This window comes from Sinohyriopsis cumingii, chromosome 7 (assembly GCF_028554795.1).
Source record: "Sinohyriopsis cumingii isolate HCF-2022 chromosome 7, ASM2855479v2, whole genome shotgun sequence".
NCBI classification, from domain to species: Eukaryota; Metazoa; Mollusca; class Bivalvia; order Unionida; family Unionidae; genus Sinohyriopsis; species Sinohyriopsis cumingii.
Genome location: NC_142967.1, coordinates 125,925,518 through 125,945,916, shown reverse-complemented (window position 1 = coordinate 125,945,916; position 20,399 = coordinate 125,925,518). Strand labels below are relative to the sequence as shown.

At 35.4% G+C, this 20,399-nt stretch overlaps 1 protein-coding gene across 2 annotated transcripts in view; it reads right to left on the bottom strand.

The window, feature by feature from the left end:
* LOC149796079 (uncharacterized) overlaps window positions 1-20,399 on the bottom strand; it is a 43,386-nt gene that overhangs the window by 16,772 nt on the left and 6,215 nt on the right. For both annotated transcript variants that reach the window (XR_016422483.1, XM_089965990.1), the window contains exons 2-3: window positions 14,875-16,329; window positions 3,519-3,699 (exon numbers count right to left, since the gene is read on the bottom strand). Coding sequence is in view for 1 of the 2 variants with exons in the window: in XM_089965990.1 (XP_089822116.1) it covers window positions 3,519-3,699; window positions 14,875-16,269 (1,576 nt within the window). In the remaining variant the exon portion in view is untranslated. The remainder of the gene's footprint in view (window positions 1-3,518; window positions 3,700-14,874; window positions 16,330-20,399) is intronic.

Genomic DNA, 20,399 nt, shown 5'->3' with positions numbered 1-20,399 from the left:
TGTTATGTGTTTAAAATGTATATTAGATTACTTTTCTCACCACTATTTTGCACACCAATGTGTCCACTATTTTATTGCAAATTTGGTAATTTTTTACGATACTGCCTGAAGCACATAAAAAGAAATCTATCTCCCTTGCATTTTCTTCTAAAATAAATGCTGGCCCTGTAACTGCTGTAAAGTCGTCCACATTTACCGGTCTCACGTGTTCCGACCAGATTTGAATGTCTCGCATTTCAGATAAACCTGAAATGTCAGGTGTCAAAACAGGACTTATACTAATGTCCAATCCTTCATCTTGAATCTGGTTAAAATCAATATCATCACTCTCAAATCCTTCAAAACTTCCATCAGAATCGGCGTCGGAATACATTAATGTTGACATTTTGTTTTACTGTCACCAGTGACCTCGTTTTCAATAGAATATCCCGCTTATATGCTGTAAAACTACTAATAGAATACGTTCATCATTTTATGTAAAGACTATTTTCATTGGCTAAATATTATAAAAGAGAACGGATGTTTGTAATTTCATCCAATACAAAGCTTTAATATTAAATGTGTATATGCGTATCTGGGGTTTCCCAACTCTTGGCCGGAAACGCATGTATGAGCCAGCCAGGACAGAGAGAGTATTATTAGCAGCTTGTATATGCGTCTCTGGGGTTACAAGGCTATTTTTATGGTCGCATATATGCGTCAGCAGAAGGTAAAGAGTTAAAGGTTGATAATATCATAATGTTGATTAAAATATCCAGGTCTCATCTATCGTTTTCTGCAATAAAATGAACAATGCTGTATTTACCATATATGTTGGGACGTCGTATATGTTGGCACACAATAGATTAATTTTAACAGTAATTTTTTGTGAACTGAATGTTCTGGGACCATGCTTCTTTTCGAGCTGTAAGTTGTGGGACACCTTTTAAAGCATTCGAAAATTACACATTGGAAAATGCAATCCAAATAAAATTTTATTTTGAAAAATATAAAACTGTGTATTTGAGATAAAACTCTTTAATCCACTGCAGCAGCATCTCATCAACACAACCATTGTCCTGCACACATATACGATCCATTCTTTTGGTGCCTGAAAAATTTTTTTTAGCTTTCTCATACTGAAAAATATTTTTAAAGGCAACATATCAACTGAAGCAAAAACTGCAAGGACTAAAGTTTTGACCCCCATCTTATCGCCCATCTGTCCTGGAATGCAATCAAGGTACGCTAGAATTTCATCCATGTTAATGATCATATTGTCGGCAAAAATCATCTGCTTCTCTTCGGCCTTCACAAATTCATCATATGATTTGATTTTCTCCAAATCTTATGGCCGATGTTAGTTCATCATATCCATGCACGAAGCACTATATTGTGCCTCTTTAAAAACTGTTCCATAGTTTCAATTTATTTTCAAAATTACTGTAAATGCCAACAAAAAGGAACCCAACTTAGCTTCCATATCTTGGCCATCTTTGTATATTCCAAAAAAAATATATAAAAATCGGCACATTTAAAAGAATGCAGTCTGCTTCTGAGGTCAGCTTGTTTTGCAATAAAATAACCTTTGTATTGACAGCCTTTAAAACAAAAAACAAAAACGGCTTCAGAGTAACCAAAGTTGGCTTGCTTTGTAATAAAAATAAACTTTCTCTTTGATGTCCTGTTGGTTAGATCAAAGAAGTTGTTTACTGCTCGCTTCCAGTTGTGTTAATTCACCACCTGGGCTTCTATGTGCTTGGCATCTGTAGTAATAATTAATACTAAAGAGCATTGATGTCTGCGGGTAAACAGTAATGATACTTTTGTAACCCATGCTGGCAAAAAGATTGTCACTTGCACTCAGGTGAATGTGTTTTCAAATAATAATTTTTATTTGCGAGATACTATCATACAGTAGACCTGGATATAATTCAATCTTGATTATTTTACACCTAACACCATGTCATGTGTGAATGACAGTTGTCTTCAAGATATTGGTTATTTCCCTCTTTGCGATTTTGTTGGATCCAGTTTTCAGATGGATAAAATATTCAAACCTTTAAGCAAAACCAAACATAATTTGTTTCTCAATGTTCTTGTCAATGAACGTGGCATGTGTTATCGGACATAAGCGATACATGCTACAGTATGAAAGCCTATGCTACATATATGGATTTCATGGATGAATTTCATTCTTTAATGGTTGTGTTGGAAAAAAGGAATAAATGATAACAATACAAGGTTAGTTTCTTTCTTTTTATTATCAAGTAAGTGTATTGTTTATCTATTTTATTGCAACATGCGTTGGGGGAAAAGCAAATGCACTACAAATTTATTTTGTTTCTTAAGTCTTGTGACATATGACCTAGGTGAAAATTTTTTCACCATAAGTTCTGGGACTGGAAAAAAAATAATTATTTTATCATGTCCCAATATATACAGTAAATATGGTATATAAAAAATTCAATTACCAATTTTGATCAAAATTTTCTTTAACTTCAACAAATAGGGATACATTTTTAAAAATATTTTCTGGTTTATAAAAATGAAATCCACGCCTGGCCCCCGGATATAAGCAGGTTCACAAGTTATCAGGGCACGAGTTATCGCGGGAGTGGTGTAACAGTGAGAAAATAAAGTCAAAAGTATTGAGAACAATAACACCTTGGTGGTTGAAATGATACTAATTTATATAGACTACTAATGGTTTGGAGAGTTGGTGTGGTACTAATTTACACAGGCTACTAATGATTTGGAGAGTTGGTGTGGTACTAATTTACACAGACTATTAATGACTTGGAGAGTTGGTATGTGATACTAATTTGCACAGACTGCTAATGACTTGGAGGGCTGGTATGATACTAATTTATACAGACTATTAATGACTTGAAGTGTTAACATGAAACTAATTTACATAGACTACTAATGACTTGGAGAGTTGGAGAGTTGGTGTGATACTAATTTACACAGACTACTAATAATACATATTGGTGTGATACTTATTTACAAAGACTACTAATGACTTGGAAAGTTGGTGTGATACTAATTTACAAAGACTACTAATGATTTGGAAGGTTGGTGTGATATTAATTTACATAGACTACTAATGATTTGGAAGGTTGGTGTGATACTAATTTTCATAAACTACTAATGACTTGGAGGGTTGAAGTGATACTAATTTATTTAGAATTAGATGGAAGAATATAACTCATGATGTATTCATCATCATTTCTAATACTGTAAACATACTGTTCTAAATAACCTTTATGACATTTTCAGAATTTTCTTTTCTCTAATATGCAACATGAAATTTATATTCACATCTGAAACATTGAGGAATTGGTAGTTTATTGTGATGATTACCTCTTAAAGTATTTTCAACTATTTGTTTCAAATACTACTAGTGGACTGTCGAAGGAAGATATATACAATCAGATCTACAGTAGAACCTGTCTTAAACAAACACCTATCCTGCCAAGAAAATCTATGGCCTCTCATGTTACGATACAACAAAATTTTAAAAGCAGAAAAATTACCTCCGCTAAGTCGTCTCATTGGGTGTTTCTGTTTGCGCCCATTTGAGGAGTTCATGGAGGAGATCAATTTTCGATTCAGATTCTGTCGACTGATGCTGCTGTGTTGATCATCCGAGTGAAAATCATCATTTGGTGATCGCGACTCTGTGAAACTAGAGTCCTCAGATGGGGTTTTCTGGCTCTAAAATATAGTTGTAGCAGGAGTTATTTCATTATTAGAACTCAGAACAATAAAGATATATATATATATATATATATATATATATAGTAAAACCTGTTATGAGAGACTGCCCCTTCTGCCAACAAAAACTGGTCTCTGAAGACAGGTTGTTTCTCATAGCAGGTTTGTACAAAAATACCAGTTTCCAAGGTTAAGTTCCAGAACAATTTAAAGAAAACTAACCACAATCACTGTACATATTCTATTCTTTATTAGAAGTTCTTGCTAAAATATTGTATGCATTTATATAGCAATAAAGATATACTTCCATCATTAAACATGAAATCACATTTACATTTGAAGATCACAAGCACATGCATTAGCATAAAAAAATCATGTCTGATTTACTCCTTTTCCTTTATAACACCCTAAACTTTGTTTTACCAATGTTTAAACCACTATTTTGCGAGTGGTCTGCTCTTTTTCACTTCTTTCAGTTGCAATAATTATTTTCTCCAGTGTTCAAATTTGTGTCATTTTAGTTGGAGGTTCTTCCATTGTTCTTAAGGTACTTGGTGTTAACTGGGTCCTACTTGTAGCTACAATAAGGCCAGGAACCAGGCTGTGTGTATTCTACAGGTATTTTATTCTGATTTACAGGAAAATAAAAAGACACTATGAGGATACCTAGAAAATTTACAGTACCGGTAGCCTCTTTTATTTTTTGCATAAGTCATTAGATTATAGAAAGCTTGGTGGAGTTTATCCCTGTTTTTGCAATGTGGTCGTTCAAAGCAGAGTCAAAATGCATATTTTGCCAAGATATCATGCTAGCTGGTCGCGTTCACTAGGTGGTCGCTTATGACAGAGCGTTTATATAATAAAATCAATTCATGCCTTATGATTGTGGTCAGAAATGACAGGTGGATGCTCATAGCAGCAGTTGCTTATAAGTTTTTACTGTTTATATATGTATAGTCTAAAGTAATCCATAAAAGTAATATTTAAACGAGCACTTAAAATTCATCAAACTGGCACAGGTTCAACTCACAGACCCCCATTATCTAATACATAAAGAAAAGTATGTGTTCATAGTGAATTTTTCAGTATGACAATTACTTTAACTTGCATCAGTTTTTCACAACAAAATTCAGTAGGGCTGATTTACATACATGAAAACTCAGAAATTATTGAAGATTTCCTGTGGTATACTTTATGCTCACTGTATAATTTTCTTTGCAAAACTGTTTTTGTGATAATTAAAACTGAATAATCCCTTTCCTTGTTCTTTATTTTATATGAAACAGAAATTGCAACCACCTTTTTTTTAGTCAAACATCTCCAGTTCACAGCATTACGATACGTCAATGAGTAGTAAGCACTGATTTATCAAACACTTTCTAAATATTATCACCATCTTCAGAAGAGTCAAGTGAACTTTCTAAAATTCCAGGATAATTGTAAAAATGTTTCAAGCATTAGGTGCAGGAGGAGCATGAAGTTAAAAGACTGAGATGAGTTTCTGAGTTTCATTTAAACTATTTTTCCCAAAGTAAGGGGAAAAGATCAATGCTACAGAAAAACCAAAATATACTATGTACAAGTGAATGAGAAATATGGAGCACTAAATCAGATTTTCATGTTACGTGTTTAGGCTGGAATAAACAATAACACAAGAATGGGCGAAAACAACAAGCTTTGAAAAATATAATAAATTATTTTCCTGGAAAAATTCTGTAAAATGAAAAAATAAATGAACTTATGGTTTTAAGAATCAAATCCAAAAATAATCCAAGAATAATCCACACATACAATTTTAGAAGTCCTAATAAAAGGTTCTAATGATATCAAGTTCAAGTCCTGATGAAGAATCCAAGATGGAAGACGATGGTGTATACTGTAACATGTAGTGTGATGAAGTCTACAGTTCCTGGTAGAAACAAGAAATATCACTCTGGTTTTGGAAATCTGAATAGATTTTTTATAAAAGCTGTCTTTGTTCAAGAATTTCATATGAGCACACATATTTTTCCAGGAAAAAAGAATTAATCCTTTTAAATCCAAATATCTTCAAATAACTTGAAATAGCACAACATACACTTTCCGGTGTAATAGCCCAACTAACTGAGAATATTTCTCTAAAACAGGTTATATCGTATTCTAAAATGCAGTTTCGAAAATGACCAAGTTGCAAAAATTGAAAGGGGGGTCATGTGATCATGTTTATATCACGTATGCCTAACATGACCCTGATGAAAACCAATCATTTTACTCTAAGAAAAGGAAAAAGAAATGTTTATTCTTGAATCACATAGTCCAATCATTACCTCGACAAAAACCAATCATTTTAAAATAAAAATAGAACTTATTTACATGGCTGCTACTAATTTAGAAGGTCAGGATCTAGGTCAACACCTGGTGTTTACTAAACAAACAGTGTAGGTCAAACTATTTTCTGAAAAAAGTACAAGTTCCTAGTGATCAGAGCTACATTATTTTGACATATAATGAAATTTTAAAAAAAGCAACAGATTTTAAAACTTACAAACAATTAAATCAGACATAATTAAATCAAATATACGTAACATAGATCAATATAAAAAGTGAATGATTGCAGCAGAAGAAGTGGCAGTGTAATAGGTTGAGGATCAACATGTGTCTCTCAAAGTGACTGATGCTCAACTGGCCAAAAGAAAATTTCCAGGAACTGAAGATAAGGCCATTTCTTCCATATAGCTGCTAAGTGTTCAAACCATCATTTCTTATATACTTCACAGATAACAAAACTTTCATAATAGCTGCTGTAGCGTCCAATTAGCATCATTTTCATTGAGGACCAAGTATATATTGTTACAACTATATGGTCTTAAACTAAGTAACAGAAAAAAGCAACAAGTTTTGTAAAATTCAACAAATAATTTATTTCCCTAAAAAGAATTTACACTACTGTAAATTAAATCCCAAACAGTACTAAAAGTTTTAAGACAAGTCCAAATGTATAAAGTTCTAACTGAATTCCAGTGGTATTCCAAATAAGTTCCAATATAGAATGTGGTAATGTGACTGTAGCCTCAAACATGGTAATGTGCAAATTGCCTAAATTGTGCTGATGTGCCAAGTATTTTGATACATCACAATAATATAATACAAATATGTTCTTGTCTGAATTCACTGTAGCTCCAAATTAATATTTCTGTTCAATAATATTATTGATGAGCACTTTGTATTTCCAGTGAATAATAATTTAAATAAATAATTCCACCCCCCCAAAAAAATATTGACACAACAATAAACATGTTTACCTCTATTGATAATTATCCTAATACTTAATCTACACTCACTGAGAAATAATAGCTATGTATTATGTTGTTTACAGAATCAATGTCTCTAGTCAGGTAAACAGTGAACTTGATTTTGGACAAAGTCAAGAACAGAATATAAAACGTATGAAACATATAATCATGAAGAAAACCCAACAAATAATACAAATTAAATGTACATAACAATATCAGAAGTTATTTGGTGAAAACCCCATGTCAATGTGACCATCCATTCAGGGGATGCAGTGAAGACAAGATTTTCAACATGGTCACCATGGCAGCTATGTTAGATGTGTGAATGGCATCACTTTCATTGCAAACTAGCAAGGCAGTAGAATAAGTCATTTGATAAAAGCCTCATGTTGTGTAGCTATCCATTAGGGAGGAGTAGAGATAATCATGGGCAAAATGATATATCAATCTTTTGATCCTTTCTCCATATTAGTACCCATATTGATAGAAGAGGTGAAGAGTCGATACAAAACAATACTTGTCCTATGTAAGTTACTTCAGCCTGCCTCACCTATGAATAAGTATAGTTGTTACCCTTTTTATTCCTTATACATGTATTGAGAATATATCTGAACTGCAGAAGGCACATGCACTCGTTTCTGCCAGCAAAAAGGAAAAACTATTGACAACACCAATCTTCTCCTACAAATTAACACAAGATGACTAACTTAAAATCTGCCCCTCCCCCCCATTCACCAGTTCCATCATAACTAATTTATACTAGCAGCATGTCCAGCCACTTAAAATGTAAAGAAGACACTCCAGATTTGTTCTCCAAACATGACTCAGTTACTTTACTGATTACTGATTAACCACTTCTGTGCAACGTTTTTCAGTTGTTTTGCATCTTGTCTACATGAAGCAAATTTGATGGCTACAATTCTAATGTGTCATCCAGTGAAATTTGTTACAGTTAGTTCTGACTGGAGCTTATTTCCGTTCAAGTTATGGGTAAAACAGTAACCACCAATCAAAACTAATTTTATTATGTTCACTTTGTGACAGTCTTTAACTACTGTCATCCAAACAGATACAAAGCAGCAGAGAAACTTCCTGCTGAAGTGGCTCTTAAATAATTTGTTAACTACTTAAATCATCCAAAGGAAGCACAAATGGAATATCTCCTTTTATGGTGACATATTTAATCAGCACCTCAATATGCCAGCATGATTTAAAAGGAAATTACCATTGAACTAACAAGGAGGTAGATTCCAAACCATACAACTTAGAAGGAGAGTGGATGTTATGAATAATTTCCTTTTTACAGACAGAAATGACTGGCTGTCACCGTGGCAGGAAGTAGAATAGGAAAGATTTGGTTGTTAGTCATTAGTAGATCTGACAACCCTGACGAGTCCATCTCAGTAAGGCAGCTGATTTTATTCCTGTAAGATTGACCAGTTTTCAGTAAGGTGTAACAAAATATCAATAACTGCTATTGTAAAGCTGGAAAAGGTAATTAAAAGTTTGATGCATCGACGATACACATTATGTTCAACTGAAAAGTTTGTAAAGTATGCACAGTCTTTATTTATCACTAGTACAATTGCACAAACTCTAGTTCCAAACCCTATGAAGCTCAACTGGCTTCTTACAATCTCTCAACTTCACATAATTCTTGGAAATTCTTTTCCATTTCACACGATGACGGCAATCATATCTCCCGCCATGAGTCATACTCAAATTGGCATGTGATGTCCAATAAACATAATTGTGTCCTTTCCAACTTTTATTCACAAGGATCTGAATACTCCTTTTTATTCTTCTGTGTTGATTACAAACATTTTTCTACAAGTTTATTTTCCCTTTCATCTTAAACATACATTTCTTTCTGGACGCTATTTTTAAAAACTATAATCAACATGAACAAATAGGTGCAGTTTAACTCACTAACCCCTGGTGCCGCGTTTACATGTCAGGAGGTAGTAGCCTACTGCCGAGCTCTAGAGCGTCAAGGTCATGCATTTTTTGCACCCAAATTTTGCCCGTGGTCAGAATTCGATTTGTGTCCGGATTTTAGACTTTTTGGACTAAATAAATAGACTTTCTGGATCTACGGCATACCAGTCTGAACTGCACACAGACCGATGAACCTTTGCCAAAAGTAGGATAAGATGGGCACTTGGAATAAAGAGTAGTCTCCATAGCAAAATGATGGGACTGTTAAGCAAAAAAAAAAGAAGAAAGAACTGCAACTTTTACCCTTCTGCTCATGCGTGAGAGAAACAGCCAATGAAAAACGATGTTTCTAATTTAAGTAGGCATTAGGTTAATGGTAAATCACTTGGAAGTCGATGTATTCAGAAATAGACCACAAAATGTGTTTCCTATTCTCATTTCAGGTGAAAACGACAAAAACCTCCAGGGGTTAATGAGTTAAAGTGTCTGGGGTGCTGCTGTAAAGTTAGTCTGGTTCCCTGACTAATTTCACTAATTCTAAAATGAAACCCGGATCTAAAAACATAGATGAACCAATTATCTGGATTTTGTGGCAATGATCATTTTTCCCTAGTTTTTGCTTGTATGAAACAAGTCTGTATTTTAAGGGTAATTATTGCAAGACTTACGGCAAAATTGTATGAGTTGGCAGGTCTGCATTAGAGGTGCGTGGTATTACCAGTATACAGGTTTAACGCAGTATTTTATTGTGGTTATATGGTACTTTTTTAGTAGTTTCCGACAGAAAGGAATGTATGTAAATTGCTGAGGAACCTTGTTACGGCTTTAATGATATTAATAGCACATTTTCATTATTCGTGACAAAATAGTTTTAATATAATTATCTTTTTCGTACAAAACAGTTATATATGTCACAAATTAATGATGAGTATTACATATATATAGTAATTATATTTATGATCAGTCAATCACATGTCTGATACCTGTCACATATGACAATGCGGTGGCCAAATGAAACATTATGAAACATATTCAGGCCAAGTCGAACTTTGGCAATATTTTTAAAAAAAGTCCACCAAAGAAACCAAAAACAACACATGGCATGTTTAGTTATTATCTAGCAGATGTGAATGTGTAAAGTGTATATATTCATTTGTAAGATTGTAAATCTTACTACAAGTTTTATGTCTATTTGCTATCTCTGATAAATATCTTGCCAGCATCCCAAAGTTTCCCCAGCGTACTATATCAATAGTGTAGCTAGAAAATTTTAGGCTTCACTATCAACACTTCCTCTTTTTATCAATAGGCTCTAATTTTGGCACGTGTTTCACATTATCACATATTGTGTAAGTTTAATCATCCTGCTTTCTGATTACAACATACACAACAATTAAGATAAACATGGCAATTTCATCTACTACAATGTACTAGCCATTTAATTGGGGGGGGATGTGATTTTCTTTGGAGCTGAAATATTTGTTTCTTTTATTTCAAGATATTTTTTTAATTACTATCATAAATATAATATCTGGTGTATTTTGCTATAAATCAGAGCAAGATTTTTTTCCATCTATGTAAATTAAACAAAAAAGTGTAAGGCTAGTGTGCCAGAGCACTAAATTATTAGTCCCTAATATAACTGCAGTATACCTTGGTACATTTTCATGGTAAATTTATAAATTCTACAGTACAAAATATTTCCCAGCTCTGTTAGTAATCTCTGTTTCCACACTTGGACGTATTCCTAACAATATTTTTTTTTGCATGAGGAAACCACAAAATCGATTTCTTTTTAAGATAACACCAACATGCCTTCCAATATAAGAAAAGATATGAAACTGGTAATAACACGTTTTTAAAGCATTCAAGTGGGACAAAAGGGAGTAGTAATAGCCTTAATTGTACGGGCTTAATTCTCATAGAGGAAAGGTCTTTTACAGTGAGGGACTGACAGGCTCTCTAGATAGTGAGTTCAATCCAATTAGCAATGGTGCTTGCAAAAATATCAGCAGAACCCTTAATAGGTAGGAAGTGATACTTCTAACCTTTTTTTTTCTCCCTACTGAAGCAGATAAACAAAACTACAAGACCCTAACTGGGTAGAGAAGGCTATCTTGATCATTCCAACACTGATATGGCTGGATGTCAACAAGAGGAAGTGGAGCTACCAAAGGAAACTGGATTTTTGCTAAAAAGCCGTTCCCACTAAGAGAATCTAACTCATCATTACATCTAAACTGTAAAAAATTTTTTTATCTACAGACAAAGCATGGAGTTCACTCATTCTGCTCACATACACTTAGGAGTGCAAGAAGACAGTTTTAAGGGTCAGAATATCAAAGGAAGTTTCAATGAACGATTCATTTGGGGGTTTTTACGTCAAAAAGGTTTATAAGAGATTCCATCTTGGCATCAGTGAGCAAGATACCAGCCTCTGTAGTTCAAAATACTTGATAAGATCAGAGAACTTCAGCAGGCTGGACAGGGTTGCCCTATATCCTTTTATGGTACAGATTGACATTCCCATGAACTGAGCAGTGGATGTCCTGACTATCACTTTAAAGATCATTCTGAAGAATGGAAAGATGTATCTGAACAGACAGCCCCACCCCAAACTTAAGTATCCATGCCCCAGTCCTTTTGATCCAAGACTGGAGAGACATAAAAGGCTGTGTGTTGTTCAGTCTCAATGGAGGTCTCTGCCACATTTTTTTTAAAGAGACTAGCAAGGGAGGATGCAATGGCTTTTTCTTATCTGGGACTGTAGGGCTTCAACCTAAACAAAATTTTTGGGGAAGGACACAGCGGATAGTCTAGATGAGTGCACGTTTTGGCCGCCTTGATGGATCAGGAGAGGCTGCAAGGGACATGTCTCATTTGTCCCACAAATCATGCAATACTACTGAAAGAACGTGACCACCAAAGAATTAAGTCTCCAAGGCAAGATGTGGAGCAAAACCAGTTACAAAACCATGTCCATGAGCAAGGTTTGCTTTGACATCTTCACAACTGCATCCAGAAGGCACCACTGGAGACAAAGTCTCTTCTTCAGGAGACTGAAGGAGGCTACCAATACATACAAAACTATAGTTACAAGAGTATGAGCTTCAAGATCCAGAAACTACAGGGTCTTGACCAGGATGGTGCATCAAAAATCCCCACTAGAGGCTCACCAGCATTCAAGAGAGGGTATTACACAGGTAAAGAAGCAGACTGAGCTCTACAGCTCAAAGCCAAGACCAAAGGTCACAGCACTTATGGGAAGGGACAGACTACCCGTTTTGTTGCCTGGCAAACTGCTGGTTCCTAGAAAACTTTGCTGCCTTATCAAACTTTAAAGATGCAAGTCAAAATGGCAAGTGACCCAGAGGGAGGAATTATCATCTTAATGTCTCTCTTCATTTGAGGATGAAGACCTGGAATTAGGGGGATCCTCGCTTCTCAACTCAAAGTAGTGGACCTTTAGGAGGGCAAGAATGCCTCTCAACCATCACAGGCAACAAAATGGAGGGTGTTGGTGCTATTTACCAATTTCTGTTCCCGTACCAATGATGTAGCTCCATTAACTGGTGACTGGTGACTAGTCAAAGACTAGTCACCAATTAAAAGTCGCAGTACTCTGTCAGAAGTAGATAGACTAAATACCAATGAAATTCCCAGTATTCTGTTGGAAGTAGGGTAGCTCATCCATCAGATCATTACTGCCTGACTAGTCTTTGACTACCCTACTTCCAAAAGAATACTGCAAATTTTCAATGGCATTTAGTCTCTCTATTTCTGATAGAGTACTGCAACTTTTCATTGGCATTATGTCTCTCCACTTCTGATATAGTACTGCAACATTTTACTGGCATTATGTCTCTCTACTTTCAACAGAGTACTACAACTCTTCATTGGCATTATGTCTCTCTACCTCCAAGAGTTCTACGACTTTTTATTGGCATTATGTCTCTCTACTTCCAACAGAGTACCATATCCTCCTGTGATTAAGGAGTGTAAAGGGGAAGATGTTTCTTCATCCCTTTAAGTGTGTCTATTCTCAGCGAGGTTCCAAGCATAATCTGGCCATAAACAATGAAATGGACAGCTAAACATTTTGCAACATTTCTGAAATGAAACGTATGTACTGCCAAAGCAGGTACTCTCTGAATGGGCAAGAAAAAATACCAAATAGTTGCTTTTTTTCCAAATGTAAAACCAAACTAGTGCTAAACAATTATGGCATGCAACAATTATAACTGTACCAACTAAGCGAGCAAATATGTACTGCCAATGCAGTGTTATAAGATTATTTAGATGAAACATTTATAATTGTACTGCCTATAGCAATTACTTTAATTATTCAATATCCAAAATGGATCAACTATGGGAATTAATCGTTCAGATCTGCGAGCTTGTAGAATTACTTACCCAATGCAAGAATATAGAAAAGTGCTGCCAAAGAACATGCCAAAATAAAATTGTGTCGCTGCAATAAAGGTGTAATTAATATCCCAACATCACTGGAAAGGAAGAATTGAAAATAACGCTAGATCACTACCATGTGATGTCTTTTAAACTTACCAGAGACCTCAAATCACAATAAAAATTGACAAGGACTGAGGGGGAATCACGCAATCTTCCCAAAACAACTTTTTTAGCAACATGAGTCGTTCCCATGGTATTCCTCCCTTCTCAAAGACTCATCCAGCAACCATTTTGGTGATGAAAACACAGTAGGTTGGTTTTATAATTCAATTTATTTTAAAAATTATCCATTTTCATATAAATTTTTAGCAATATTGTGCTTTTAGGCCAACCAAACAAATGTATATTTCATACTGCACTGATTTTAAAATTAGCTGTTGTTTCTAAACATTATATATATTATAAGGATTAGTATATATAATGTACTATGCACTTTAGTACTGGGCTAAAACCAGCTCAGCTAGATGCACAAATCAATTTTGGAAATATGGGGGTGGGTGGGATTTTTTGGGGCGTGGGGAGTGCTAAGGTCGGCAACGGAAAACAGTACTGGTTCGATGACTGGAAACATATTTTTGGGTCCCTTATTTAGTCAGATACAGATATAGGTACAAGCCAATCTTTAGATCACAATTTTCTTCACAGAAACGTCTTTCTCAGAAGTGCATTCGGACCCTACTGTATCTGAAGCACTTTCAAGATTCAGCACATTTGCTTTCCCATGCTGACTCAAGTAACTGTAATGCATACATGCAGCAACTCCACCAAAAATGTGTACCATTCTGGTAATTCAGTACTTGACTGTGCAGGTACTGATCCCTTATGCACTGAAGGGACTCATGGCTGCATCACAGCATACCATACCTGAATCAGTCAGAAGATTAAATTAACAAGATGCTTTTACATTCATACACAAAGAAATGCATATTATTGTATAAGGACAACAAAATGGGACACGCAAATTTAAAACTGAAAATCAAATCAAAGTACCAAAGATGGTGCAAGATGGACATTTTTTGCGGACACTGAAAAAATATTGATGTATTCCCATTACAGCACAACATAGGAACACAGGGAATTATTTATATACCAGATGCAGAATTGGGCGGGCATGAAGTTGGAGGAAAGAGCTACTGGTAATGTCTCTCTTTCAAAAGTTTTTGGACAATTTGTTTCAGTCATTTTGTTGATTTTGCTTTTTAATACTATCTGCAAGAAAAAAAAAAACAAAGAGGGGAAAAAGTATAAGGGCCAACAATTAGAAACAGGGACTGTCGGCTGACCAAAACCTTTTTTTTTTGTTGCCTCATTGCAACTTTTCTAAATCTGCCAAATCACTTGTCAGAAGTGCCTTTGCACACATCAGAAACTGGTTATAGGTATATTTCCAACAAGTGTTGTGATATAATAACTGCAGCAGGAATTACTTATTCACAGGACATTTACATTAACTGTATTTTTTGCTGTATCATAATTCAAAAATTTAGTATCCTACCTGATTTATTGCTTCTGAATCCTCTTCATTTTTACTGAGATCTAGTCGGGAAATGGTAACTTCTGATGGAACCTCGGGAGTGGAGAGTGATGTGTGGGAATCAGAGCTGTACTTCCTTGACCTTGTTGTTGTACTGACCTCCTCAACACCATTACCTTTATTTGAGATTTGGTAGCCACCTGGTGGCGAACTACAGTGATTACCACTGGGGGAAGTTTGTCCTGATATGTTTCCAGCATGTTCTATGGAGTCTATATAACTGGCAGTTGTACTCATTTCAGCTGTTGGTGATGGTATCGTTGTTTTTGTTAAAGAAATAGGACTGGTCTGTGGTGACAATCGTGGCATCATCATATTTGGTAAGGAAGCAGCTATGGATGTGCCCATGTTATAAGGTATATCTGACCGAGCATCTTCATTAGCTTCAATGTCTACATCGTGTTCAAATTTCCTTTTGATTTCATCCTGTAATGCTAGAAAGCTCATACTCTGGGAGGCCAAGGAGTAAGTAATAGGAACCTGCGATGGTGGGAAAGGAAGGGGGAGGGAGATATTTGGAGATGAATATGTGGGATGATTAATCATGTGTTTTTCTAGATCCTCTAGAGATCCAAATGTAGCAGAGCACAATAAACACCTATGCCATGAGTTACCAGTAAGCATGTCCCTTCGATGGCGTCTCTCATGCATTCTGTAACTACCACACTGTGCAAAAGTTTTTCCACAAAGTTTGCATTCATAAGGTTTTTCCCCCGTGTGTACCCTCTCGTGCGCTTTCAGCGTTCCTATCTGTGTGAATGATTTGCCACATACTCCACATCTATGTGGCCTTTCACCACTATGTATTTTTTTGTGCATGGACAAACTTGCTGGGGTTGAAAAAACCTTCCCACAAACTCGACAGGCAAGTGCTGATGGATCTGTTTTGGTCCTCCTTATCTGTGGCATTATAGGTATGGAAGGATACGTATTTTCATCCTTGATCATAATTCCCTCTGTCAAGGCTGTCTCAAGCTGACGGGAATGCATTCTTTCATGTTTCTTCCAATTACTGGCATCGCTAAATGGTTTCCCACAGACTGAGCATTGGTAAGGTTTTTCTCCAGTGTGTAGCCTCTCATGTGCTTTTATGTAACTTGACTGTGCAAAGGTTTTTCCACAAAATCTGCAGGCAGGTTTAACACCTTCATCACTGCTGACACTTGTTCGATTATTGTCTTGACTGCTCATGTCGATCCTGATCCTTTCCCTAACGTTGTTTGTGTAGTCAATACTGTTGAGAAAGTTCTGGATCTGATTAATCAGCAGATTTTTCTCACTGGGATTGAACACAAGATTCCGAATAGCATTTGAGGACTTTCCATATGACTCAGCCATTAACTCTGTGTCAGTCATACTGCTGCAGCTATGCTAAGACCCTCGCCCATCCATGTCCTTCGATCAGCAGTCAACAACCTGAAGAAGACAATAGAGCCAACTTAAAATTCTTTTACACATTGAAAACATTGTAGTGCACAACTTTAACAATGCAAGCTTTTGTCACACTGTTGTACTGAACCAGCCATATGCATTTAAAATTAAACATCATATTCTGAAAGATACCGTGGTGAGAAGACTGAGGTGTTAAAGGTGTCTGACTACTCTGTGGTCCAATTAGCTGAATGTTTGTCAAAGTCATCAGTGTTTCCTACGCAATATGTATAAATTCATACTGTAATATTCTTCACTATCTTTCTCTCAATTTTCACAAACGTTTCGCTTTGAAGCAATAATTACTTTGTATGAATACAGCATTAAAATTTTCAAACAAAAATCTGATTTTATAGACCATGCTAAAGCAGTAGGTGTGATTAACGTATGATTTGAAGATTCATCAAATGCATGCAATATTATAAAATAGACAAATATCAAAGAGGATATTCTCCTTGATTTTTTAAAAAAAATGAACCATACAAACAATATGAATGTGCTCAATCAGAAAACTGATGACCAGGGCTACATTTTCACAGTGTCTAAAAACTGCTGACAAAAGTACGAAAACATAAAGTTCAAGAAAATAAAATGGAGATTCTGGAAAGTATGAGCTCTCCAGGCATAAGTGCAGCAAATAATTATGTAAGATTTCACCAAATATTTTGTTTCCTGACTGCAAGGATCCAAACTTGTAACCTATTACTCAGCATATTTCTTTCTTTCCAAAGCTTTATTCAGATTATAACTTTATACACCTTTATCTGGGCATTCATGCCTAAAGGATATACTGAATGCCTGATGCTAGCCATTCATGCCACCAGGATAGACTGAATGCCTGATGCTAGCCATTCATGTCTGCAGGACATACTGAATGCCTGATGCTAGCCATTCATGCCCCAAGGACATACTGAATGCCTGATGCTAGCCATTCATGCCCCCAGGATATAATGAATGCATGATGCCAGCCATTCATGTCCCCAGGACATACTGAATGCCTGATGCTAGCCATTCATGCCCCAAGGACATACTGAATGCCTGATGCTAGCCATTCATACCCCCAGGATATACTGAATGCCTGATACTAGCCATTCATGCCCCAAGGACATAATGAATGCCTGATGCTAGCCTGAATGCTTGATGCTAGCCATTCATGCTCCCAGGATATACTGAAAGCCTGATGCTAGCCTGAATGCCCCCAGGATATACTGAATGCCTGATGCTAGCCATTCATGCCTACAGGATATAATGAATGCCTGATGCTAGCCATTCATGTCCACAGGATATAATTAATGCCTGATGCTACCCATTCATATCCCCAGGACATACTGAATGCCTGATGCTAGCCATTCATGCCCCCAGGACATACTGAATGCATGATGCTAGCCTGAATGCATGATGCTAGCCATTTACGCCTCCAGGACAGGCTTCACCCCTCCCCCATTTCCTATGTGTACATACATTATCAGCAGACCCCTCCCCATATGCATTTGGGTTAACCACCCCTCCCTCTCCATGTGTACGTACTAAATGGACAGCCCCTTGAGAGAGAGTCAAACACATTATCTAATAGTAGCTGGTTCGATACCCACACAGACCAGCTTATGATGGCTGCCTTAACGTGTCCTTGTGAAATGCACTTAAATCCAGATACACTGGTATGATGTAGCCAAGACTGTGTTGAAAGTGCAATTAAACCCAATAAAGAACAAGCTCCCAATTTCCTGGCATGATATAGCCAAGACTGTGATAAAAGTGCAGTTCAAACCAATAAATGACAATGACAATGCCAACTCCCTCAGGATTGGATACCACTAATTAAAGTGATTGTTTGTTACTGGATACCACTAATTGAAGTGATTGTTTGGTATTTGATACCACTAATTTAAATGATAGTTTGGTATTGGATTTCTCTAATTGAAGTGATTGTTTGGGCTTTGATAGCACTAACTTAAGTGATGCTTTAGTACTGGATGCCACTAATTGAAGCTATGATTTTGGTATTTGATACACTACTTAAAGTGATAATTTGGTATTGGATACCACTAATGGAAGTGATTGTTTGGTACTGGATACCACCACTTGAAGTGTTAAGTTTGGTACTGGATGCCACTATTTGAAGTGATAGTTTGGTAATTTATACACTACTTGAAGTAATAGCTTGGTATTTGATATGACTACTTTAAGTGATAGTTTGGTATTTGATACACTACTTTAAGTGACAGTTTGGTATTTGATACACTACTTGAAGTGATAGTTTGGTATTTGATGCACTACTTGAAGTGTTAAGTTTGGTAATGGATGCCACTAATTGAAATGATATTTTGGTATTGGATACCACTACTTGAAGTGTTCCGTTTGGTACTAGATACCACTGCTATAAGTGATAGTTTGGTATTTGATGTAACTATCTGAAGTGGTCATTTGGTATTTGATATAACTATCTGAAGTGATCATTTGATACCACTATCTGAAGTGACAGTTTGATATTTTATACGCTACTTGAAGAGTTTTGGTATTTGATACCACTACTTGAAGTGATAGTTTGGTATTTGATATAACTATCTGAAGTGATCATTTGGTATTTGATACACTATCTGAAGTGATAGTTTGGTATTTTATATGCTACTTGAAGAGTTTTGGTATTTGATACCACTATCTGAAGTGATAGTTTTGTATCTGATAGCTACTTGAAGTAATAGTTTGGTATTGGATGCCACTACTTGAAGTAATAGTTTGGTGAATCAAATGAAATAGAATAATCAAGCTGCTTATCATGAGTTCCATTAATTTTCTGTTTTGGAAGTTCTAGGTGTCCATGGTTGGAAATTTGGAAGTTCCATACATAAATCCTGGAAGTCCCACAGTACACTTACTGGGAAACATGCATAAATTTAATACAATTTAGGTCATATTTATGTGGAAAAAGATATTAGAAGACAAAATAAAGAAATGGAAATTTCTAACAAATATTATATATTTGTATGCATAATGGTGTTTAGCAATATTTAAAAAGCTTCTGGGAAAGAGAATGTATCCTTACCAGAACACCAAACCAAATGATAATTATATAGCATTTATGACTTGCAGTCTGATCCTTATATTAAGAGTATATAAAGAATGTTAGTGACAGAATGACACTTTATTGATACTAATATATTGAGTATAAATAACACTTTATTGACACTAGTAAACTGAGTATGAATGATTCTTTGCTGATACTCATATATTCAATTTAAATGGCATTTTACTGATACTCATATACTGAGTACAAATGGCACTTTATTGAGACCTGCATACTGAGTATAAATGGCACTTTATTGTGACTTGCATACCGAGTATAAATGGCACTTTATTGTGACTTGCATACTGAGTATAAATGGCACTTTATTGTGACTTGCATACTGAGTATAAATGGCACTTTATTGTGACTTGCATACTGAGTATAAATGGCACTTTATTGTGACTTGCTTACTGAGTATAAATGGCACTTTATTGTGACTTGCATACTGAGTATAAATGGCACTTTATTAACACTCATATACTGAGAATATTGATACTGGTATACTGAGTACAAATGGCACTTTATTAATACTCATACTGAGTATGTCACTTTATTGATACTGGTATATTGAGTACAAATGGCACTTTAATGACTCATATATTTAGTATAAATAGCACTAATGATATTCATATTCTGAGTATAAAGGGCACTTTACTGAGATTAATATACTGAGTATAAATTGAAAAACTGGAGCTAGGATTCAAAGAGTTGTATGTCATGTGATAAATAAGCCAACTAGAGATCTTAAACAAGATAGCTCATAAGGATCCTAATAACTGAATACCATTAACTTATATATATATATATATATATATATATATATATATATATATATATATATATATATTAGAGGCTGACCGAAATTCAGTTTTGGTTTCGGCGCCGAAAGTTGGCAAATGGCCTCTTTCGGCATAGTTTGTTTTGGCCGAAGCCAAAAAATTAGCATTCAGTTTTGGCTGAAAATGATATTAACTTTCAGTCATCAGCCGAA